A 24,590-nucleotide genomic window follows, 5' to 3' on the forward strand; every position below is an offset into this window, starting at 1 on the left:
AACATTTCATAGAAGTGAAAATTGAAGGCAAGCCATCATTTACAGAGAAATGTCATATAGAGAATGCCTTGCAAACTGCTTTCCATTTTCTTCACTAACTTTCACGGTCTCTCTCGTATAGCGAGCCAGAAATCACTTAGTTCTTCTTGACGTTGCAGTGCTTTTGAATGGATCAAATTCATCCTGCAATTTGTAAAGAGATACACATTACTAGAACTAGCATGCATTCTGAGTGGTAAAAAGTAAAGTCATCTTTAGATTAAACTAGAAAGCCTGGTCACATTATTCCATGTTTTCTGACAGACGTGTTTTTGTTGGTTTTGATATGAAAGAGATTATCCTTTGATTTAAAAGTCCAGATCACAAATGTGCAGAGAATAGAAACTGAGTTTATGTCAGTATGATCAGAACAGCTACTTTGAAATGAGGAACAATCTATATTTCAGGTGTGACCTAGGAAAATGTTATCATTATGAGCAGCACATACCTCAATGAAGTTATGTCCATATACATATCACACATCATAATTTACTGAGATTTGCATGAATCAAAAATACTGTTTCTTTTTGCATGATCAAGCAAACGTAGTTTTGTATTTCAAGTACAAGAAGAAGAGATAGCATAGTGGAGAGAAGGGACGAGAATGCAAAATTTCCTCTGAAGTGGCCAACACCTGACACTGTTAAGGCTAGGATCCTCACTGTACATGACAGCCTGCTAGTCTGTGAAAACAAACTGCACAGTGCTTAACAGTATAATGTGTATTCTATTCAGTACAAAACTGTGAATAAAGTTCTACTTGTTTAATTATGGAAGAAATCATTTCCTAGCAGTTCAAATATATACTGCAAGAACAGACATCTTAAACTTGAAGATAGCATTTTAATTTTTTTTTAAAGTGTATTTACATAATTTCCAACAATAAAACAATAAAGTGCCCTGGAAAACAGCCATTTTTAAAAGCAAAAAAATAAAATTCTTCCTTTTTACAAGAATACATAAACAAATGAAAGGACATAGCCAAGCACTAGAAGAGATTACGATTATTTTCTTCCCCAGGCAAAATAACCTATTCCACACATTTCAGGAATGACAATTAACTGATTAAGAATTGAAGGGAAAAAGGACTGGATATTTTCCTGAGGTCTGTTCTAGCCTTATGTTTGATGATTATGTATATATTCTAATTAAAGCTGGTTGCAATAATCTAGCCCTGGGGCGGGGGGGGAGAATTTTACACTGAAATGCTTTATTCGAATACCTGTAAAACAGTAGGCTATAGAAACTTACAGGAAATAAAAGAAAAAAAGACCACTATATACCATACCTCATCTGACTCAAAATCAGCTCCTCTAGATATTTGGCTTTGTGAATGTCTCTTACTAAGTGAAGATGTAGTTGACAACCTTGAAACATACAAAGAGAAAAAAAGGCATCAGCATGTTCTTAATTACCAGACATTCCAATAACTTTCCCTTCAACTTAGATTTGGACCACCAATACAGAGATTAAGAATGAACAGAAATAACAGTAAGTAGAAAGATTCATATTCTCACACTAACATACTAATTCTAAAGCTCTGACCTAGCTTATCTCAATCAGTAGACCAATTTATTGTTATAGAAAGACAATCCACATTAATAGGTAAAAATTTATATAAATTCTCTAAGTAGTGTTATGACTTTCTTAAAAATCTGTTTCTTCAGGTAGTGGATCAGATCCCTGGACTCCGCTGATTGCCAGTCAGAAATCAGAAATAAGGCAGTCATGGTAGCATTCATGAAGTAAACATACCGACCTTTGATTTACTTTGGAAGAAGGAACAATAGAAATGTCTTCTAGATCGGAGTCATCATCTAGAATATCCTGAAAAAAAAAAAAATTATAAAGCTTTTTCGCAAAATTTATTCTTACAGAGATATAGTGCATAATACTACAGTACTATAGCATAGAACCTTTGGGTTTTTTTCCAACTATATACCTTGACAGGGCTCCAAGCTAGAACTGTACAATGTGCAAATACAGCACAAGTTTTGCTCTTCAGATCTTTGATCTTGCAGAAAACCCCAAAATACTCATGTGTATACACTCTGTATCTTAGACTATGGTCACAAATAAAACATGGTCTTTGTTTTTCTCAGACAACCACCATACCAAAAAAGGGTACAAAAGGTCTACAAATTAACATGCAGAAACTTACTGCTGGAACTGATAGCTTGCAAACATCTGCTGGTTTAGGCTAACGTTTTGACCATATATTTATTTTTCAAATTAGAAGACAGCAAAATGCAGCACAACTTCACTCATGCAAGATGCTTCTTACCTCAGAGTAAGATTTAGATGAATTCAAGGAGGGCTCTGGTTTCAAAGACCTAAAGGCTAGAATAAAACAAATGTAATATTTTTAAAGTGCTCACACAATAACATGCAAACAACGTTATATCATTCTTTTTATTTAAGACCTGCTTAGCATGCATTTCCTCTGCAAAATACCCTGTAAAACAAAGAAGCAAAACCCCCAAACCCAAACCAAAACATAAATTAAGCCTTTGCTAGAGTCTGACAACCCAGGGATCTAACCCTCTGTGCAGCAGCAGGTGCTTCCCAGTCTGGCTGAAAAACCTTCAGTAACTTTGGTTAAGAGGCAGAAAAAAATATTACTATAATTGATATTCCTGTATGTCTGACAGTTTAGACATCAACACATCTGCTAAAATTGACTTCTCTGTAGTATTTTAGGTCATTTGCTGACCAATTTAAAATTTAGGTAATTTGCTGATTAATTTAAAACTCACTCTACCTTTGGGTATTTTGTGTGGGATTCACGTATAGATTTGTGAGCAGTATTTTCTTCTTTAATACTTAGATTACCTACGCTGTGTCCTCAGAGCCTGTCCTCTGTAGCAAGGAAGGGCTACTCTCACATATGTGGCTTAAACTGCAGATAAGTTTCTCTTTCCTAGTAAAAAATGGCATTTCTAAAACTTGCTACAATGTAAGACTAAATGGATTTGCATTAAAGCTTACTGACTTGTAAACATCAGTCAAGTTTAAACTTTTTATCCACTGAGGAATATTCTGCATAAAATAGATGCTGTTAAGTCACATTCTTTCTATGCTTATTCCTTAAGGAATTGCATACAGTAACATGGTCCCTATTTCCAGTTCTAGTCAGAAGTTCATGTCACATTTCATTTTACCCCATGACAGCAGGATATCACTATTCTTTCCCCCCCCGCCATTTTCTTTCTCTCATCACTGTTAGTTATTCTATTTCATTAGAACCAAAAGAATCTCTCACAGCTGCATTGGACTAATAGAAATAAAGGCAATTAAGGCACTTCATCATTAAACAAACACCTTCATTACAATTTGAGAGAGCAGATTACAGTAACGGACAGACTGAAGGCCTACCATCCAAGATAGACATATTCTTGGCAGGCACAGGTACAGGCTTGTAGGTTCTGCTGCTAGTAGCTGACTCTTGGCTAGTGCTTCCTGTAGGGATAATAAACAATATGCAAATCTGTTCAGTATTGTTTCTTTTTTTTTCCCCCTTTAGTCTATCATTATGGAGTGGGAAGTCACTTTAAAACCTACATTCCTCTTTACTCCTTCACTTTCTTCCTTGAATCAAAGCCCTCCTTACACGCAGAAGAACTGCTCTGGGTCAAGTGTTCAAAGCTCCACAGACAAAGCCTCTTAACACACACCCCCCTGCTTTGATGGGATCACAACAGTGTTGGAGCACATGCTCATAGAACTAGTTTAAAGGCACTAACAAAATCAGTCCTAAGATGACTGCTTTTGTTTCAACTCTTCCTGCTCTTAGACCTTGGGGCATATTACTGAGACAACTCAAAGGAGTATATTACTGCAAGACCCCATCTTTCCTTTTTTTACTTATATATATATATTTATATGTCATGGAAGTACATATGGAAGTACTGCTATCACTGTAAAGTGCACAATCACACATAGCCAAGGAGCTATTTAATTCATTTTCCTTAGGAATCACTCCCCATTTTCTCAGTCACTAGAAACAATGAAGTCTCCAGTAAATTGCATTAGGATAGAGACAATCTGTACCTCTTCTCTATACTGATCAAAAGCATTACCTTTACCAGTAACAAAGGTTTATCCATGCACTTCACTGCACAGACCTTCCCAATATTGCATCTTTTAAGAGTCTACTATGCTTCCATAGCTGGGAAGCAAGATATTTTTCTTTTAATCACCCTGTGAAAAAGTCACAACTTAAACCTTGTAAGGCAGTCAAATGTATGTAATATGATACCAAAAATATTTGTGAAGAATTTTTTTTCCAGCAGGAGTCCTCAAGCAACAAATTTCCACTTGATGGAAGCATCAGAAGAGAGTCACCTTTTAAAGAAAAACAGTCAGTAACTGCAGTACAAAGAATGTGAAGTTCTTCTTACCTCTTCCCCTTCGAGATGAACCTCTTGCTGTTGAATTTTGTCCTCTTCCACCTCTTGCCCTACCTCTTGCCGAACGCCTTCCTCGGCTCAGTGTTGCAGGAAGGCCATCATCTGAATCACCAGTGCCTTTCATCCCCGTATCCATGAGTTCTTCATCACTGGAGGCTGCGACAAGAACTGCATCCTCAGATCTGTGGGCTCTAGCCCTGGTCATTGCCTGAAATGGAACAGTAAGTGCTATAGGAAAAAGAATCTTAAATGATGAAATACACCATTCTTAAATCCTAGTTGTGCTATATAGTTCTAAACCATTGAGGCTTAGAAGACTCAAATCCACAGCGTTATGGAAGGCAAGGAAGTCTGTCAAAAAGCAAGGAGAGTATTTAGTTTAATAATATTATAGTCTATTAATAATATTTAAGTCTATTTAATTTAGATGTGTACATATAAAGTAGTTAGCTAAGCTCTGATAACAGAATGGAGCTAGTTAATGTGAAACATTGTCAGTGGAGTTTGGTGAACAGTTCAGGTTATTCTATGTCAGCTATATACATCTGCTCAGAGGAAGCACCCTCTGGGCTCCATTGACCTGATCTTCATTGATGACAGTGGGTGCTTAAGACAACTAGTTCACGTGAAGATCTCTCACATTAGGAGAACTGAATCTCACCCCAGGTGTCCTTTTTCTCAAGATTTCGTTCCAGTCCCACATAGCTTGCAAAGACAAAGGAGCACCAATGCTGTTAGTGGTTGGCAATTCTCTTTGGAAAGACATATGCAATCTAGATATGAATCTCTGGGAGATGTAAGACTCTAAGATCTAAGATTGCTGATGAGGACAATAGTACCTAAAAGTTTACCAATAATACCAATTTGTTCCAGTAATATCACTCAATACAGCCCATCCACATGTCCACTGGTGATGGGATCACAAATGGTTTAAGCTGACAGATCTCTGAAGGTCACCTGCCTGGTCTAACCTCAGTTCAAAGCAAGAACAACTGAACATTCAGGTTCACAAATTTGCACAAGAAAAGAGATTGCAAAAGCCCAATCAAGCAGTAGCTTAGGCACATATTATACTAAGGAAGATTTAAAAAAGACTTACTAATCTTCCCTAGGCAGACAGACACTTTTTGGCATGGCCAATGTTGAAGTATTGCTAAGTGACTTCATTTATATGCAGAAGTCACCATTCCATTCTTCAGCCTATGTTCAAAATTCAAAGGACTTACCTCACGAACTTCCTCATCCTCTTCTTCCGTATTCTTTTTTCTACTCTCCCTGAATTTTCGCACCTGAATAACAAAAGAATTCCTATCAAAATAACAGTTCATTTCATACAATAATCAAAACACAGTGAGAAGTCTTGATCACTGAATTATTAAGTCAAGCTCATGTGAGAGGCGAAGAAGACTGCAAGAATAACTGAACAGTTTGTTTAGAGCCTTTTCATGCTGTCCTACAGTTTAAGAATCTCACATTCTATTAATAACTGGAGCTACATCACTGGGGAGAAAAAAGCTTGGCACATGATCAAAAGTAGGAGATACTATGTTCAAGAGAAGGAGAATATACGTAATTTGACAATAAGGGACAGTGAAATATGAATAACTGGAAAAGAAGGGATAGAGATGAAGAAGCAAGATAGAAAACAACGATATTGAGAAGAGACAAATGCTGCAATACATGTACAACTAAGAAAGCTCAGCTTGTCAAGTATGGAAAAAGATATGATGGGTGAAAGGGAAAGAAGATATTAGTCCGAAAGACGAACAAAAAAAAAAAACCCCGAAGTGGCACAGAAAGCCTACAGGCACTGATTCTTTATGGTCTCTCTCAAGCCCTCATGAATTAAAGCAATCAGCAAGAAAACAGGTAGGTGTAACCTTCCTCCTCCCACCAAATTATTCTTTACACAGCGCACAGTTAAGCTGCAGAACAACTTGTCATACAATGCTTGAATATTACAACTGAATACATGGGCTCATGTGGAAGCTCAACAAGTTGACAGAGAAGTCTATAAGGGTTACACATAAACCAAGTTTGTCTCTGGGAGACCCTGAGCTGCAAGCAGTTAGAAGCCAGTAGAGCACCTGAAGGATAAGTTTCCTTTATGCTTGCCCTGTTTTTGTACTCTTCCCTAAGCTAATATGAAAAAGCTAAGAAGAGATTTTATCTATCATCTTTCTCACAGTAGATATATATATAGTTCCACATATATTAGTGACAGATCTTTTCTATGCATGCATGTGCAAACAAAGTGAGAATCAGTATAAGCATACCTAAACCCCATTTTCAATACAAGCTTTTAAACTACGTATTTGAAACTTCATCACCATATTTATTAATTCCAGAAAATGACTAGAGGCCAGTGTTGCAAATGCTCCACACACAGGCAAATCTATTAAACCAGGTTTGAGCACTGGTTTTTCTACTATCTGTCTTGACCTCTCCTAAGGAATTAACATTAACAGAATATTACCTCCTCATCTATTTTTTCCTCCTCTGCATCAGTGCGACGCTCCTTAAGAAACCTCTGTGTTTTTTCTAGTTGAAATTTCACCAACTCTTCTATGGCATCTTTTTCCTCTTTGTCCACAAACTCTTGCACTGCTTCTCCCATTCCTCTTTCAGTTAGAAGTGAAAGCTGTACTTTCTTTGTAATTGGGGAAAACATTTTGTTAAGAAGCATCTGCCGTCAAAGAAAGTGAGTAATATTCCTGCTGTTTCAGATAAATATTATATTAAGTTGGTTCCAAAAACAGTAACGTGCATTGAAGATTTCAGAGAAAAGCACAGCAATAAGCAAACGTGTTAGTCATCATAATATAGTTACAACCCTCTTGCCACTAGCATGTTACACCTACTAAACAGAGTATTTTCCAGACTCGTCAAAGAAAAAAGTTTCACAAAAAGTAAAGAAACTACAGTGCTAGTCATATCTAAAACAATGTCTGAAATGTATTGCTGAGAGAAGGTAAACTGTATTCTTCCCTAGTTCCCCTCCCTTTTTTAAACTAAAGTTAAGATCAACTTGCAGAGACATAAAAACCCCCATATGGATAGTAATGTTTAAATAGCAGCCTCTTTTGTCTGTAAACTACAGCACAGATAATTTCTTAGTAATAAGCATTATATATGCTTATTAATGATTTTTGATCCTTCCAGGTGTCCTTTAGGAACTGTTTTGAGGGTTGCACCGGAAGCATAAAACCTTCCCTGAAATAACGCTGCGCAGAGGAATAAATTTTGCAGCCATTATAAAATAAGAAGTTTACAAAAAAATAAGCATCTCAAAAGAGTGACTGATTGTAATGATGCAGAATGTTCATGTTGACTTTCTGCAATTAAGCTTTCTTCCAAAGGAAAAAAATAAAAAGCTTGCTAAAGAGACAAATAGCAGTGATTTTAATTCCCAGGCCTCACCTTACCAGCCATACTGGAACTGAACAGTCTGGTACTTGTTAGACATTTTTGGTCTAACATTTTTTGAACGTTCAACTACAGCCCTGTGCCACCTCAGGGTCACTCTTTTGTTTCCCTAATCAGACAAGATCAGGTGTCTAGCAAAGCCTGAAGCACAAGCTATCTTAACATAATGTTTAAGATCCCTATCATCATTTTGGGGCACAATATGTTTTTCCCTCCCTCCTCCTTTCGTTACCAGTGTTAACTTAAAACGTATTATCCCCCTACTGCAAGCCTTCCTAGAACATCAACGGATTCTTTCAGGTCTACATATGTTGAGCTGCTGAAGCAGGCCTCAAATGCAGGGGCCAGTAACTGAGCTGTTTATACAAGAACATATAAACAAGTTGGGAAGATGGTGTAACAGGGACAATTTTGCAGAATAAGGGAGGAAAAGAGATTAAAAGCAAAATTTATTTTTCACAGAATAACATAGTGCCCTGTCTTTGACACTGCTACCCCTCCCCATAGGATTTAGGGGTGGCATACATTTGAAGAAGTACCTACTTCTGAACTAGTCACCCTGGCTTCTCTATTGTATTCAGAAGGCAAATAGCCCTTCCAGGGCATGATTTATGCCATCCTAATACTGACACCTAACCTGTGTCTAAGGTTAGGCAAGATGATATAATTTGGGGGATCTTTACCTCAGGAATCCTTGCTCTAATGACTTTCTATAAAGCGTGTTCTGAAGTAGCTTCTGAAAGTTATGCTTGGTCATCTAGATCAAGCATTGGGTGTCTGACTCACTGATTTTTTTTTTTTCACCTCTGAGATGTTACTGCCCTGGTGTTGGGAAAGGGAAATAAATCAGGTTTAATGAAAGGGTGACGAGAAAGCAAACTATTGGGGGGCTCTCTTCCTTCTCCCTGCTCTGCTTTAAATATAATGTGGAATTGAACTATGTCTGAGGACACAAATACACTGCAAAGTAACAAGTTACTCCAAGTCAGCTGGTAATAGTAAATGGTACAGTCTCACATTGACCCTATAGTAAATTAAGGTAGCTTCTCACTCAGAGCATGCTGCCTCACATTTTCCTCCTGTAAGAACATGACACTTCATTTAGTACAGGGCAGACACTGCAAGTTCACATGAAGAGTTATCATAATGTTGTCAAACCAGCATGTGTTCATATAACCTATACCACCTATATACAACAGTTACTTGTTAACCTAAGACATATACTTCATACAGGAATTCACATACAGCTCTATAGGAATAAATTCACTTCTTGGTGAATGTCAGAGTCTTTTCAGGGCACACTACTTCCATTAAGAAAGCAAAAAAAGATAAAAAAACTATATTCCACAAAAAAAAAAAAAAAATCATAAAAGGTTGAAAGATACCTTCTCCGCTGTCTGAAAATACTGCTTTACAAGGTCTTCCACTCTCAGTGTCATCCCCTCAGAAGCAGGTCTGCCAACCAGTTTTCCAAAATTAAGATCACTGTCTAGAATAGAAAGGCACAGTGGCACTGTCACCCATGTTTGCAGGTTTTAATTATTATCATCCCACTGACAGTAATAGGAAAAAAGGTTAATATAGGCCTCTTAAGAATTGTGGTCCCTTTTGTATGTAAAGGTTTTTTGTTCTAACTGTGGAGTCTACTGTCTGGAAACACAGGTAAACATAATGGATGCAATAACTGTACAAGACAACTCTACCTCTAGCAGTGTTCTTCTAACTACCAAATGTCTGGAATTATAAATTGAACACTATGTCCTGAAGGTTATTATAATTGAACTCTAGAAGATCACAAATGGAAGAAAATCAAAGGACCCATCAAAGCACAAGGGTTTTTTTATAAGTAACTCTGTTACTAGAGAAGAAATTTTCCTCCAAACCACGCTGACTGATTTCCAGTAGAAAATGTTCATAGCTCATTAAGGCTGCCCCCCATTCTCAGGCAGCAAGGTAGGAATGACAGAAGAAGGAAAGGGATAATCTACTGAGGTTACCACATACCACGCAAAGTAATATAAAGTGACTACAGACTGCTTCCAGATATCTGCCCCATGCAAGCACAAAACATTGTTTTGTTAGCCTTGTCATATAAGCAGCTATGAAAAAAGAAATAATAACAACTTCTGAACTCATGAAGTCTTAACATCACCTGTACTGAACCATAGCATTATGTGCACATGTACTGAAAATTTTGACTGCTTTATTAGCCACCTCCCTTGTATTAGAGGATATCTAATAAAGCAATGCAAAGAACCATGGTATTCTTTCTACAGTCCCTTCCTGAAGCTGAGATGCACATTAAATAGGAAAATTAAAATGTAGTGATGAAACATGGTGACAGATGTGGTAGCTACCTTGTATTCCGAAAATGTTAATGAGATTACACAACTATTAAAAAAACAGCAAAGCAAAATAAAACAAGATCAACACAGCTTAATTAAAAAAAACTCACTAAAAGCAGTTTTCATTCATGAAACATGATGTTTTGAATTTTATAAAACTGACAGTGTAAGTAAAACCTGTCAATGGAATTGGAGTACTTACAATACACTAATGTGAATTATTAACAGTTCTTTAGCACAGTATGTTCTTGTGCAAGCTGTATCTTCATTAGCGACTATTACGAATCCAGTATTTGGGCAACATCTATTAACTATCTGTTAAAAATTCTAGGCACAGTGAGAAATGCTACAATAGTAACAGCTATTATTTGTTTTGCACAAATGCTTGAATAGAGACATACCTGGAACAGACAAGCCAAGAGCACCTCATACACATGATTAATTAGGGCAAACAAAATGCTGTTGTACATTCGGACCTTTTTTTTTTTTTTTTTAAATATACAAACATCTCTCAAGCCCATCCCCTCCATTACTATTTTAGGTATAAACAAATGAACTACTACAGCAAAAAAATTAAAAAACAAAGGGAAAAAGCACAACACCCATCTCTTTTCCTGCAGAGTGCCTAAAACCAACCACCTCATTCTGAGAAGTCTCAGGAGTGAGATGTTTAATGCCTTTCACGGTAATTATAGAATCATGGAGTAACTCAGTCTGGTATGGGGCTATATGTATTACTATAAGCAACTCAATAAGGTTTGAGGCCAAAGAAAAAAGAATTATTTATGAATAACTGTCAGAAGATGCTGTGCTGAATATCAGAATTTTAGACAAACCCAGAAACAGAACAGAAATACTTGCTCAATATATATACTTAAATGAGACTATGCATCTTTACTCTTCCTTTAGCACATTAGATGGCAGACACCAAGCCTTTGCAAGTGCTGGGTAACAAAATAAAGGAAGAAGAATGAAAACCAAGGCAAGCCAATGATTCCTTCCTTTATAATTACCATTTTTCTGTTTTTGTTCACGATGCCTGAAAAAGTGTATGATGTCTTTTGGGTTAGCCACCCTATCCATGTACTTCTGGCTAAAACGATGGACACTGAATGGTTCGAAGCCACCTGCATAATCAACCTAAGAGAGGAAAGGAAAAATTTAAATATGAAACAAACAGACATAGAGAAGCCACGCAAATCAAGGTGAGTTTGTTACCCTTCAAAGAAAAATTGAAGTAAAAAATAAGTCAACCTAAAATTAATGCTTTACCATACTATGCAGAATAGTTAATGGATAATAATAGCTAGTAATAATATTAACAGAACAGCTGATAACAGCCCAGATTCACAACTTGTTCCTAACTTGTTTCATTTACTAGTCTTCAGGAAAGTTTCCATAAATTAGGTTAGGAACAAACACAGGATAATATGACTTAAGAAAAACTTCTCTGTAAATAGCCACTTTTGATGCCCTTACTCAGACCAGCACTGAAGTACACTTATGACCAATCTCATCCTTTACTGTAGAATACTAGTTATGCCACAGGTAAACAGAATCATGGTATGAAGGCAATTTATATTTGCCTGTACACAGTAAGAAATTTTATATATGACATGTTTATACAAAAAGCATGACTTTGCTTTGAAACTTTTCACAGTGACCTTTCAAAACAAAGCAATCCAAACGGAACAATTTCTTACTCGTAATCTTATGAGAGGCTTCTCTGGCTGACGTGGATTTCCCAAGCGTTCTCTTTCTGCATTGTCCAGCATCGATTCAACCTGTGAAGCAGAATGAGAAATTCAGTTCCATTTTGTTCTCTTACAGATGCCCGAACCCTTCAAGTATAACTTAAAATACATCCAGCTGCAGGGGGGAGCTATAAAAATAAATAATTATAGGATGTGCTCTCATTCCTGAACACACATATGTACCAGTATCCAGCCAAAAGCCACAAGAATGAATGAGGAAAAAAGTCACAATGAAAGGCTTATCTTTCAGATATAGTGTAGTCAAACAGTATCTACATCACTGATCACTCACACTATTTTACTTTATAGCCGTTATCCTTTGCTAAATTTCTAGTTCCAGGAAAAAGCAGGAAGAGACTTATACAGACCTAAGAATCAAGAAAAATTAATAAACCTGCTTAGTTACTTCTGCCACTTCACACTGCACAGCCCAGCTCTCAGGGTTTAGGTGCATGTACTTATGCTGGTTCCAAAGTGCACATCCAACACTGCCCCACTCTTAGGCGGCAGTTTTGGTACAAAGATGATATGGACCCCCATAAAGCAGTTCCAGCCTACTTTAATAGGTCATCCCAGTCAAGAAATCTGGAAGCCAAGACTGCAGTGAACGTCATGGAATGAGCTTCCTATGGAAACACTGTCTAAGTCAGTCTCAAATAATATGGGGCAAGACACAAGGATTCTCATCTTCCAGTCTCAAAACCAGTCACAGATCCCACTCCCTGTTCATACACTGTTACTCATATACTGTTAGCATTGCAAGTTACCTTTTCCATGCAGAATGCTTGTATTGCCTGAGTTACTTTAGGATTGTCGGGATTAAAAAGATCTGGATAATCAGCTAGAACAATATCCTCCATGTGGAAAGTTCTCACTGTCTCTAGAGCAATCTTCTGCATTTTCATTTTCTTCCCTTTAACATGCAACAAACCAATGTGTCTAGAAGGAGAAAGGTAACTTAATAGAAGATAAACTTAAGAGAACTATGGTATAAAGATTTGTTTTAAATTCATGTTTACTTTTCAGGGACAAAAGTTTAAAAGCTATAGGAAGTTCTTGGATCTGTACTTCAGGGTTGGCCCTGCCAAACTTCAGTTCTATTATATTTAGATTGTGCTTGTTCCACACACAAGCACATGTACACAGTTCCTTGTATTCCAATTTATCAGGGTATAACTCCTTTTAGATAGGTTCCATTTGCTTCAAATGTTAGGTTTAATCCTAAGTAAAGCAAAAGTTATTCTAGGCACTGATGCCACCTACTTCATTTGTTATGTCACACTCTGAAGCTAATCCACACTATAACACAAGTCCTTTCATACTTAATAGAAGTATTTTTCCTTTCTCTACGCAACACAAGACACATAAGGCAAGGGATAAACAAGAACAAAAAGAAAAGATCACACACTTCTTCACAGCCTCTCCGGGGGACAGAGATGTCACCACTGAACTTCCTGGCTGAGAAACATAGAAACGTTGCTGTTCATTTTGGGATGGAGCTATTTTGCACTCATGTTCGTGACCCCACACAACAAGATTAATAAAGTCATCTAAAAACTGCTCTGGAATGTAGTTCGTAGCTCCATGTTTGCTTCTGCTCAAGAAAAGAGAAAAATAATTAGAATGTATACAGTCATGGGTGGGCAAGAAGGGAGTGAAGGAGGAGAAAAACATCAGTGTGATTTAAAGTGATACAGAAACTCCAGCAAAAATATCTGACGTACACTACGTATCAGGTACTCTTCACATTTATTCCTTACGCAATTGTTTAAAGTGTTTGGCTAAACAAAAAGGCAACTTACACAGCTCATTCTTCTCTGCTCCCCTCCTTTTATTTGGATCTCCCTTTTCTTCTTACTTGGCTTGCAAGACTTTAGGTTTTTTTTTCCATATGAATGCTTTTATAGCACCTCATGGGCTTTTTTAAATGGTGAAGTAAAAACCACTGAATTAAACAGACATGGGACACACCACCCCCCATCCCTTTCTGGAAGACAGAGGAGATGGAGGAGTAAGCTCCTTCAGCCTACTGGACAGAGAGCAATACACAGGGTTATCTGAGCTATATCTGTTTACTTCTGCCTCATCGTTACTTGCACATGAGGACTGCACTCTTGTTCAGGAAAAATGATAAGAAAGGATTTGGAAAAGAACTCTGCCTGTTCCTACTACCGCTGCCAGGAGAAGTGTGTAGGCAGAAAGAACACGTTACCTATCCTCCATTCAAGAGAAACTGTAAAATATAGCAGTGCAAGGGAAGATACAGTACTTGTCAAATTATGGTTCAAACAAGGATAGAAAATACAATATGAAGTTTAATGCTTTTTCAGCTCTAACAAGCAGAAAAGACTTAATTATATGCATATTACACTACAAACCCTCCACTGCCCCTAACTATAAGAGTTTGGGAAGAGATTTCCCAACATTCTGAACTAACTCATTTATTTCAACTCTTTTCCTTTATGATTCTTCTGTAAGAAGAGCTGTAAAACAATGCTTTCATTTGGGAAAATCTTAAGAAACCAGCTACTCACAAGAAGCACCAACTAGCATAGCTGGCTTTCTCACCTGTCCTTTTCAAGGCAGTTTAATGAAGTAACACAGTAAGTTTAAAAGTCACCGTAATTCATTCAGTACTGTTACCTATTTTGATGAATCACAAACAAGTTAAACCAACTATCTTCATCTTCCTTTGGTCTCAGCATGGTTACTTGTTTATTGACAAACATACGATACAACCTCTCATCTGGAATAGCTCCTGGAGTGGACAAAAAACATTAGATCATTTTTCTGTGGTAAACCAACTCTTTATTTTATAGCATTTTTATTAGCAACTCTATTAAAAAGAGCATGAAGAACACAACTTTGTGGCAAGATCAGATCTTCATTTGCATGACCTAAGAAGTCTGAGGCATGATTATGAATTTGAACAGATCAAAGTATAAATTGGCTATTTTACTAGACAGACTTCTGAAAATAAGACATTTTAACATGAAATCTACCTTTAAAAAACTGCTAAAACCAGTCTCATTAACTACATCTGGTTTGAGACCTCTTGCCAGTTTTCTGTGCCAAACAACTGACTATGGGCAGAATTAAAAATATTAGAAGAGGTGTTTTGTTTCTTGTTGACAGAGTAAGAAGTATATTTTGTTCTAAGGTGGAGTCTAAAAACAGATACTACTGAGTAGAGATGGAGTTCTTAAATATACTTTGAAATTCTCTACAAAACAAGAAACCAATCATGAATTCTGCAAAGTCTGTGCTTTCCCACACAGCAGGATAAAGTCCGCAGTACTTCTGAACTGTTTGTCACTGATTATTTCCTTGATGTTTTTAACAAGGAAAAAAAAAAACCCAAACCATCCCTACCCAGGGTTCATGATGCATTTCAATAAAATCCCATATGGAGTTTACATATTTTGTTTAAGAACAAGTGCTCTCTAAATTAGAGAAAGTCAAGAGGGTATATAATCCTGGCACAAGCTCAAAGAAACATCTCATGAACATTTTCATGCAGCAACACCCATACTTTAGAAAGTTGTTGCATTTCCCAGTAATGATTTTGGGTATTAAAAATTCAAATGCTTTTTGAAAACTTTTATATTGTGGTATTAGAACCCTCACTACTAACCCTTAGAACATCTAGCAAGCTTTTAAAGTATCTCATTAAACACATGAAATCATGGCCAACTAGGACTTAACTATAAAAGTTGCTTGGAAATAAGTGTTTAAGCACTCATGACTGGACATAAAATAAGGGGAAAAAATGAAGATCTTAATAGTTAACTTCTCTAGACAAAAAGCAGTCAAACATAACCATTCTAAGTAAGAAGTGAGGGTAAAGGGGAAGGTGGAGGAGAAAATAGAAAGGGACAAACTGAAGTTGAAAACCCACCACAGAACACCTTTAAAATATGAAACTCTTCATAAGTTTCTTTAAAGAAACTGAGGTAACCTGTGACAAATGTTACTTAAAAACCACTTCAGACAGTCATGTCAGACATTAGGTTTCTGCTCAGACAGTTTATGTTTTTAAATATAACCAAAATGGCACATGCACATACAGTGTTTAAGTTTTACCTAAACAGGAAGAAGTAAACTTAATACACAACAGCGCAAATTTAAGAGTGTGATTGCCTTGACTCAATACACAGACACTATCTATGGCTAACTTAAGCAGAGTTCATTTAAGACCAATAAAAGCACAGAAATAAAGTTATTGAAGGATTCACTTTAAAATTAAAAAAAAACAAAAAAAAAAATCCCAAACCTGTCAGCCAGTGACAACGCAGCAGGAGGAGAAACCTGACACTGTCACAGAATTGATACGCTTTAATTTAGCATTACTTAGACCTTCATGTTTGTTGCAGCACTATATGTTTATTCCAACTTAATTTAGACCTACTGAGCTTCAGTAATATATGAACAGTCTAGCCACAGTCTGGCAGACTAATACTTACCCAAGCCATACAGAGCAATTTTTGTTCTACCCTTACGCAATAAAATGGGACTAATATCTATTTTCTCCATGGAAGTTGAACGTCCAAAGTGATTCAATAATCCTGCACAGCTTAAAATATCCAATGCACACAGTGTATCTGCCTGTAGAAAATATTAAGAAACAAATATAAAAACTTTGAACAGAACATTTAGTCTTTAAAGTCTAAGTGAAACAGTCTCAAAAGGGAGAGAGAATATCTTTCCTTAAGTAACTTCTGGAGTTCAAAAACCCCGCCACATATATTAGCTTTTTTTTTTAGTACTCACAGGTACAGAAGCAAATCCCTTTTCCTTACAAGTCTTGCTTCATTTGAACAACATGAAATTAAACATTAAATAATTCAGAAAAACAAACAAACAAAAAAACCCCCAAACAGCCAAAGTCTCTGAACTACTACAGAAAATTATCTGGTTAAGCTAACTACTTCATAGTAGGTCCAAAGTTAAACTTCTGTTGTTAAAACACTCATCTCCATGATACACTGCTACTTGATATAAGATGCAAAATTACTAATTCAACACACATGCTTCGCTGCTTTCTAAATGTCCTTTTCTGGCTTACTTTTAGCTGTTGATTTTTAAACTAGCATTTCATCATTATTAGATTATCTTCCTTGAAAATGTAAGATGTACATCAATTGCATATGCACAAGTCAAAGTATCAAAATTCCCCTTCTTTAAGAAAAAAGCTTTCAGTCTCCACAGACAAAATTTGTTTTAGAAACTTTCTGAAAGGCTGCCATTTCTTGGCATGAAAAGTCATTCTGTTCTCAATGACAGAAATCTACGTAAATTAAAAATTTAAACATAGTTCATATGGATCCCTTAACTTCTTTCCATTCTCTTTTTTAATGTCACAAGTAACTTGTTGTCACTAATTAATAGAATTCCTAAAGACACACAAAATATTTACGTGAAGAGTGGAGCACCTGACTAAAACTAGCCTGTTCTCCAAGAACTGTATTTCTATACAAGTCTCTATTTCTATAATATTATTTTTGTAATATAACAGTATAGTACAATTACGATAATAATTACCCCTGTGGGATCATCATGATTGCCATGAATACTAAAAATTGGAATAGAAATGTTGAGATTTCCATCCTGATAATTCACCCATGGAAACCTGAACAAGAAGAGGAAAAAAAAGTTAAACTATATCTGCAAATTTGTGGACAATTCCCAATATTCTCTTCAAATTAACATCATCACAAATACATCGTGACAGCAGCACAAATGAGTACTAAGTGGCTATGAATAAGCTTAAGCTGCACTGCATAAGAACATTCTTACTCATGGACTGGGATGGCACTTCCCACTGGGAACAGGGTAGCAAAAAGATCCTATTTTTTTAGAGCAAGTTGTATAAAAGAATTGTACAATATGTTGTGTGGGACGTGCAAGGGCAGCGGACTTGGCTGTGCAACCTTTGTTGACACACAATGAACTCTGCTGATTTTACCACAGCAATTCATGTAAATTGGTTTACTTGCATTGTACTTGCAGGATAGAAACTATACATTACATAAATGTATCAAATGTCACAACACATTCAGAAGTTTCTCAAAAAATTGTGTGCATTCCTTTATAGACTTAGATTATAAAAGGTGATAGGTAAAGTCATCCTGTAAACTGTCCCACACAAACAGACCTAAAAGGTCAAGGTTCCAGTCACGCAGGATATAAATCATAAAAATGACAACACGTTCACCCAATACGCAAACCAAACCTTACAACATAATTTATAGGAACATACTTACTTGCTACAATGAAAATTAACTGCCTGATCACTCAAAATTTCAAACTGAACAGGACGATCACCCATGCAGTATTTTCTTAGTGACTCCAAACAAGAGTGTACTGTTTTTCTGGAAGGCTTGTTGTCATGAAAAAGGTCCCCACCTAATAAAACAAAGTCCACCTGTATGTAACAAAAAGCTCTATTATTTTAATAAAACATTTTGTATTACCTTGAAAGACTTCTAAGCAAATTGTTTAAACTATTTCTTCGAAGGAGTTCCACATATCTCCTCACAGCCAGACTTCTAGGTAAAACGAGTTGGTAGTTGCAGACACGGTATTTGATTTCCTCATGAAACAAAATTATTCATTAAAACAAAACCAAACCCCAAAAGACCCCTTTATGAAGAGCTATAGGAGAAAACAACTGATAGTGTTGGAAAAAAATACCAGTGAAGTGTTTTAATAAGGGTCTTCAGATTGGCTCCTGAATATTTTCTTTGACAGGCATGAAGAGATACATTATCTTTTCATTGCTGTGGTACCTAGTAGGAAGAAATCAGTAGCTATTGCCACATTACTTTGAGAAGGTACTAGTTGCAGTTTCTGTACATATTTAGCTTTTGAAAAAGCATTAGGAAAAAAAAAATCATCTTCATCAAAATTACAAATAGTTTGACTAAGAAACATTCAATCCTTAAAAACAGAATCATAGAATAGAATCATAGAACCATTTAGGTTTGAAAAGACCTTTAAGATCATTGACTCCAACCGTTAACCTCGCACTGCCAAGTCCACCACTAAACCACGTCCCTAAGTGCCACCTCTACATGTCTCTTAAATACCTCCAGGGATGGGGACTCCACCACTTCCCTGGGCAGCCTGTTCCAATGCTTGACAACCCTTCTGGTGAAGAAATTTTTCCTAATATCCAATCTAAACCTCCCCTGGCGCAACTTGAGGCCATTTCCTCTTGTCCTATCGCCTGTTACCCGGGAGAAGAGACCGACACCCACCTTGCTACAACCTCCTTTCAGGTAGCTGTAGAGAGCGATAAGGTCTCCCCTGAGCCTCCTTTTCTCCAGGCTAAACAACCCCAGTTCCCTCAGCTGCTCCTCATAAGACTTGTGCTCTAGACCCTTCACCAGCTTTGTTGCCCTTCTTTGGACACGCTCCAGCACCTCAATGTCTTTCTTGTAGTGAGGGGCCCAAAACCGAACACAGTATTCGAGGTGCGGCCTCACCAGTGCCGAGTACAGGGGGACGATCGCTTCCCTAGTCCTGCTGGCCACACTAGTTCTGATACAAGCCAGGATGCTGTTGGCCTTCTGGGCCACCTGGGCACACTGCTGGCTCATCTTCAGCCGGCTGTCAACCAATACCCCCAAGTCCTTTTCTGCCAGGCAGCTTTCCAGCCACTCTTCCCCAAGCCTGTAGCACTGCATGGGGTTGTTGTGACCCAAGTGCAGGACCCAGCACTGAGCCTTGTTGAACCTCATACAGTTGGCCTCGGCCCATCGATCCAGCCTGTCCAGATCCCTCTGTAGAGCCTTCCTACCCTCAAGTGGATCAACACTCCCGCCCAACTTGGTGTCATTTGCAAACTTACTGAGGGTGCACTCGATCCCCTCGTCCAGATCATTGATAAAGATGTTAAACAGAACTGGCCCCAACACTGAGCCCTGGGGAACACCACTTGTGACCGGCCACCAACTGGATTTAACTCCATTCACCACCACTCTTTGGGCCCGGCCATCCAGCCAGTTTTTTACCCAGCAAAGAGTATGCCTGTCCAAGCCATGAGCAGCCAGTTTCTCCAGGAGAATGCTGTGGGAAATGGTGTCAAAGGCCTTACTGAAGCCTAGGTAGACAACATCCACAGCCTTTCCCTCATCCACTAAGCGGGTCACCTTGTCATAGAAGGAGATCAGGTTAGTCAAGCAGGACCTGTCTTTCCTAAACCCATGCTGACTGGGCCTCATCACCTGGTTGTCCTGTACGTGCCATGTGATGGCACGCAAGAGGATCTGCTCCATAACCTTCCCCAGCACTGAGGGCAGACTGACAGGCCTGTAGTTCCCCCGATCCTCCTTCCGGCCCTTCTTGTAGATGGGCGTCACATTTGCTAACCTCCACTCAACTGGGACCTCCCCGGTTAGCCAGGACTGCTGATAAATGATGGCAAGTGGCTTGGTGAGCACTTCCACCAGCTCCCTCAGTACCCTTGGGTGGATCCCATCTGGCCCCATAGACTTGTGTGTGTCTAAGTGGTGGAGCAGGTCGCTAACCATTTCCCCTGGGATTATGGGGGCTTCATTCTGCTCCCCGTCCCTGCCTTCCAGCTCAGGGGGCTGGGTACCCGGAGAACAACTGGTCTTACTATTAAAGACTGAGGCAAAGAAGGCATTAAGTACCTCAGCCTTTTCCTCATCCTTTGGCACTATGTTTCCCCCCACATCCAAGAAAGGATGGAGACTCTCCTTAGCCCTCCTTTTGTCGCTAATGTATTTATAGAAATGTTTTTTATTGTCTTTCACAGCAGTAGCCAGATTAAGTTCTAGCTGGGCTTTGGCCCTTCTAATTTTCTCCCTCCATAACCTCACAACTTCCTTGTAGTCCTCCTGAGTTGCCTGCCCCTTCTTCCAAAGGTCATAAACTCTCCTTTTTTTCCTGAGTTCCCGACAAAGCTCTCTGCTCAGCCAGGCCGGTCTTCTTCCCGACTGGCTCATCTTTTGGCACATGGGGATGGCCTGCTCCTGCGCCTTTAAGATTTCCTTCTTGAAAAAAGTCCAGCCTTCCTGGACTCCTTTGCCCTTCAGGACTGCCTCCCAAGGGACTCTGTCAACCAGGCTCCCAAACAGGCCAAAGTCTGCCCTCCGGAAGTCCAAGGTGGCAGTTCTGCTGACCCCCCTCCTCACTTCTCCAAGAATCGAAAACTATCCTTTTGTGATCGCTATGCCCATGACGGCCTCCAACCATCACATCACCCACAAGTCCTTCTCTGTTCACAAACAACAGGTCCAGCGGGGCACCTTCCCTAGTTGGCTCACTCACCAGCTAATGGGAGCCCTGCTAACTCCTGTGCAAAGATTCTTTTCCCCCTTTGACGCAGGTGTACCCCCTCAGTTGCCAGCAGGCCTGGTGTTGTGTAAACTGACCCATGATCAAAAAACCCAAAATTCTGCCAGGGACACCAGGCTCGGAGCCAGGTATTGATCTGCTGGCTCTTCCTGTTTCTTCCCTCATCATTCCCTGCAACTGGAAGGATAGAGGAGAACACTACTTGTGCTCCTGATCCCTTAACCAGTCGTCCCAAGGCCCTGAAGTCTCTCTTGATTGCCCTCAGACTTCTTGTTGCAACTTCATCACTGCCTACCTGAAAAATCAACAATGGATAATAATCTGAGGGCCGTACTAGGGTGGGAAGCTTTCTCTTCACATCTTTAACCTGGGCTCCAGGGAGGCAGCAGACTTCCCTAAGAAGTGGGTCCTGCCTGCATATTGGGCCTTCTGTTCCCTTCAGAAGGGAGTCTCCTATGACAATGACCCGTCTTTTTTTCTTTATGGAACCAGTTTTGATGCAGGGCGTAGGCCGACTTAACCTCGGCGACATGTCCAAGCTAGATGAACCACCGTCCTCGTTGTTCGGTTCCACTTGCAGCACCTCATACCTATTATGCAAGGGCACCCGGGAAGGTGGGGCAGTCACAGAGGAGACGCGCCTGCTGCGCCGGGCAGGAACTTGTTGCCATTGCCCGCTATCCCTGAAGTCACTGCATTCACCCAGGCCGGGAGAGGATAGGGAATCCTCCGCATCATGCGTCCTGTCTGCCTGTCGGGCCTGTCTCAGGGGAGGTAGGGTGCGATTCCAGTACTCTCTCTCTCTCTCCCGCACTCCCTGATACTCCTCAACCTACTCACCTCCTCCTGGAGCTCTGTCACTAAGCGGAGGAGTTCCTCTACCTGGGCGCAGCTCCCACAGGGGTGCTCACTGCTGCCGTCCGGTACTGGCATAAGAGCAGGGCACAGCCCGCAGCCTGACACCTGGGTGGCAGCGTGTTCCCACCGCGGCTCTGTCTGGGCAGCTGCCTCAGTCCTGGCGGGTGCAGAGCTTAGAGAGGCCATGGCTTTCTGCCGGGTGGATACCATTGCTCCCTGGTCGAGCTGGCAGGGCTTCAGCGCCCTTCCTGCACAACCTGCCACGCCATGCCCTGTTCGCAGTGCTCCTCGTCGCTAGTGCTCCCCAGGGGCTTCTTTTATATTTGGGGGGGGGGAGAGGGCCTGGCCACCATTGCTCTTGGCCCTGCCCAGATCCTGTCAGCTGCTGTGGCGCTCCGCTGCAGGCTCCGTGTGGCTCTCTCGGCTCCCCCAGAGGTTCCCCCAGTTCAGGATACCCCCCTGTGCACCGCGCTGGAGCGCTCTGCTGCGGATCCTGCCGGCACCGGAGCTGCTCACCTCAGCGACTCAACACTTTAACAACACTTTAAAAGTTTCTAACTTTTTTTTCTACTTTCTGAGTTGTCTGAAGACTTTGTATCATTAGCCTCACTCTCCCCAATTATTTTCCCTTCTTGCAGTGTCAAACCCTCTCTAAATACCACTGGAACTGGCACAGCTAATCTGAAAACATGGTTAATGCAACCAGGGTCATAATTTAATAAGAAAGCTCTCACAAAGGAATAGGCATTCCTTTTACTAAAACAGAAACGCAACTGGTTGCAATAAATAGTTTAGTTTAGTCATTTAATTGGATATTACTAAATATTGCACCAGGACTAAGCTTTATAGCTTCCGGCAGGTCGGAATGTATTTTCCACAGTCTCACTCCTTCACTTTCCAAAAAGGAGTACTTACTTCATTTTTTTGAGCATGGTCCAGAATTTCATTAAAAGTTACAAATGTATCATTTCCACGCACTGGATCCTTCTCCAAATAGCCAAGATGAATATCAGTAGCAATAAGTATTTTAAAAGTATCTTCATCATCCCTGAATAAGACAGAAAAATTTGTGTTAGAGAGCAATATACTTAAGAATTTCAACACAGACTTTATTAAGGTAAGCTGTTCTGTCCAAAGTCATTAAATACATAGGACATCTGGTGTAAAACTCTATCAGAATATCATTCCTCTAATATTCTCAAAACATTTCACTACTTTTATTGCAAATAGCACCTCACCAAACCAATCAGTTTGAAGATTTGGTTATCCCAATCAGCCTACTCTACAGTAGGCTGCAACCATCTCTCTGAAGTATCTAATGAAAAACTAAAGAATCCTTTGTATGTTTTCTGCCTTTAAAAAGACGTGGTGAACACTCAATTTCTCTCTTTACGCTGGTAATCTACATATATATGAAAGCAAGTACGATGACCATAAGGACCTGAGGGAAAAACACAAATGATGATCTGAGTTCTTCTTAACTCATTCCAAACATACACAAGGTTGGCTATCTGATACAACAGAACCGCACAGAACTGCAGACAACAGTAGCTTACTGTGAGTTGATGGTACTCATCCTCGTGCCAAGACTCCTCACAAAAAGGCTCTGGACACAGTTTAGTAAGTCAGGTCAGGAAGTCAGTTTCTATCTTCATAGATGCTACGTAAAGCCTAAGAGACAGGAATAGAAACGAATTAGAATGAAGGGCACAGTGAGCTGAACGATCAGTGACCCAGTCTTTTACTGGCAATTATTGCTTGCAAAAACCCGCAGGATAAGGAAAGATCCGTGCTTGGTTTAACCATTTACTACTGCACAAGATGCGTGGCTACCCCGTGGGGCGCCGCCAGCCCTCTCACACCGGCCGCCCGGGAACGGAGCGCTGCTCCTGACGCCTCCCTCCCCGGCAAGGCCACGCGGAAGCACGCAAGGAACAGGCAACTCCACGGGAACGGCCGCAAAACGTGACTGGGCAGGAAGCAAGGCCGATGGGCACGGCGGCACCGGGTCCCCAGGACGAGCACGACCGCCATCGGGTTCAGCATCGGCGCACAGTAACGGCGGCGGCAACCGGCCCGCTCCCCCTCAGGAGTGCGGGGCAGCAGCCAGCGCGCGAAGCGCACCGGGGCGCTGCCCTGCTCAGAACGGAGGGCGACGGGGGAGGCCGCGATCGTCCACCGGGGTCCCGCCGCCAAGTAGAAGCTGGCGCCCGCAGCCTGGGGCCCGGCCCGGCCCTCACCCCGCGGCCTAGCGCAGCCACCCGCCACCGCGCGCCGTTTCCATGGCGCCGAGAAGGGCGGGGCGCGCCGCCGCGGCCCACGCGCCGCTCTCGCGAGAGCCGCCCCGCTCAAAGCGCGCGCGCTCGCTCACCGCCTCTCCCGCGGGGCCGCCGCGGTTGGTCAGCCGAGGGCCGATCCCGGCAACCGCCGGCGTC

General features: G+C 40.2%; 1 protein-coding gene across 4 annotated transcripts; it reads right to left on the reverse strand.

The window, feature by feature from the left end:
* Positions 1–24,590, reverse strand: MRE11 (MRE11 homolog, double strand break repair nuclease). 4 transcript variants are annotated; one of them, XM_050913096.1, is made up of 20 exons: positions 24,527–24,590; positions 23,712–23,826; positions 23,071–23,203; positions 18,237–18,397; positions 17,515–17,602; positions 16,437–16,578; positions 14,617–14,731; positions 13,382–13,567; positions 12,741–12,912; positions 11,923–12,003; positions 11,233–11,359; positions 9,260–9,363; positions 6,925–7,098; positions 5,675–5,737; positions 4,440–4,656; positions 3,415–3,498; positions 2,324–2,379; positions 1,799–1,866; positions 1,328–1,406; positions 1–183 (listed from the first exon to the last, which is right to left on the reverse strand). In XM_050913096.1, the coding sequence occupies exons 2-20, from the start codon at positions 23,729–23,731 to the stop codon at positions 133–135; spliced, it is 2,121 nt and encodes a 706-aa protein (XP_050769053.1). In that variant the 5' UTR covers positions 23,732–23,826; positions 24,527–24,590; the 3' UTR covers positions 1–132. The 4 variants fall into 4 exon arrangements, with proteins under 4 accessions (XP_050769053.1, XP_050769061.1, XP_050769068.1 ...); XM_050913104.1 differs by lacking the exon at positions 24,527–24,590 and adding an exon at positions 24,396–24,408; XM_050913111.1 differs by lacking the exon at positions 24,527–24,590 and having other exon boundaries at positions 23,712–23,957.

Source organism: Gymnogyps californianus, chromosome 1 (genome assembly GCF_018139145.2).
Source record: "Gymnogyps californianus isolate 813 chromosome 1, ASM1813914v2, whole genome shotgun sequence".
In the NCBI taxonomy this organism is placed as follows: domain Eukaryota; kingdom Metazoa; phylum Chordata; class Aves; order Accipitriformes; family Cathartidae; genus Gymnogyps; species Gymnogyps californianus.